The sequence below is a fragment of the Emiliania huxleyi genome (assembly GCF_000372725.1).
Source record: "Emiliania huxleyi CCMP1516 unplaced genomic scaffold EMIHUscaffold_10255, whole genome shotgun sequence".
Classification (NCBI taxonomy): domain Eukaryota; phylum Haptophyta; order Isochrysidales; family Noelaerhabdaceae; genus Emiliania; species Emiliania huxleyi.
This window is the reverse complement of record NW_005202266.1, coordinates 1-1,117: the sequence shown is the minus strand read 5'-3', so window position 1 is coordinate 1,117 and position 1,117 is coordinate 1. Positions and strand designations below refer to the sequence as shown.

Below are 1,117 nucleotides of genomic sequence, written 5' to 3'. Positions count from 1 at the left end.
TACCGTCGCGCTGGATGGCGCCAGCTTCAGCGAGTGCACGGCTGATGTGCGTCTCCCACACCCGCACACGCTTGCCTCCCCCGCACACGCACGCTCGCACGCCATTGCGGCGCCGGAAGCGGGAGAGGAAGGCAGAGGGACATGGTTCGGCAAACGGGAGACGCCTTCCCCAAAAGGGCCGCTCTGGGCCCTGCCCGCCCTCTCTCGCTCCCTGACGCCCTCCCCGCTTAATGCCTGCCCGCCCCAACTCGCGCAGAACGGAGGAGGTATGTACGTGGGCAGCAGCGGCGACGTCGCGCTGGACGGCGCCAGCTTCAGCGAGTGCACGGCTGGCGATGTGCGTCTCCCACGCCCGCACACGCTCGCCTCCCCCGCACACGCACGCTCGCACGCCATCGCCGCAGCCGGAAGCGGGAGAGGAAGGCAGAGGGACAATGGGGAGGCAGGACCCGCTTTCCCCAAAGGGCAGCTCTGGGCTTGCCCGCCCTCTCCCTGACGCCCTCCCCGCTTAATGCCTGCCCGCACCCAACTCGCGCAGCGCGGAGGAGGTATGTACGTGTACAGCAGCGGCGACGTCGCGCTGGAGGGCGCCAGCTTCAGCGAGTGCACGGCTGCCAATGTGCGTCTCCCACGCCCGCACACGCTCGCCTCCCCCGCACACGCACGCTCGCACGCCATTGCGGCGCCGGAAGCGGGAGAAGAAGGCAGAGGGAGATGGGGTGGCAAACGGGGACACGCTTCCCCCAAAAGGGCCGCGCTGGGCTTGCCCGCCCTCTCTCGCTCGCTGACGCCCTCCCCGCTGAATGCCTTCCCGCCCCAACTCGCGCAGGGCGGAGGAGGTTTGTGGGTGTACAACAGCGGCGACGTCTCGCTGGAGGGCGCCAGCTTCAGCGAGTGCACGGCTGACACTGTGCGTCTCCCACGGCCGCACATGCTCGCCTCCCCCGCACACGCACGCTCGCACGCCATCGCCGCAGCCAGAAGCGGGAGGCGAAGGCAGAGGGACAATGGGGTGGCGGGTCCCGCCTTCCCCAAAGGGCCGCTCTGGGCTTTGCCCCCCCTCTCGCTCCCTGACGCCCTCGCCGCTTATGCCTGCCCGCCCCAACTCGCGCAGTAC

The 1,117-nt window shown here is 70.0% G+C and overlaps 1 protein-coding gene across 1 annotated transcript; it reads left to right on the top strand.

The window, feature by feature from the left end:
* Positions 1 to 268: 268 nt before the first annotated feature.
* Positions 269 to 1,074, top strand: EMIHUDRAFT_260022 (hypothetical protein; the record flags this gene model as incomplete). The annotated part of the gene is made up of 4 exons (XM_005793167.1): positions 269 to 337; positions 539 to 619; positions 830 to 910; positions 982 to 1,074. 4 exons carry the CDS (start codon positions 269 to 271, stop codon positions 1,072 to 1,074), a joined length of 324 nt encoding a protein of 107 aa, XP_005793224.1.
* Between the last annotated feature and the right edge of the window lie 43 nt (positions 1,075 to 1,117).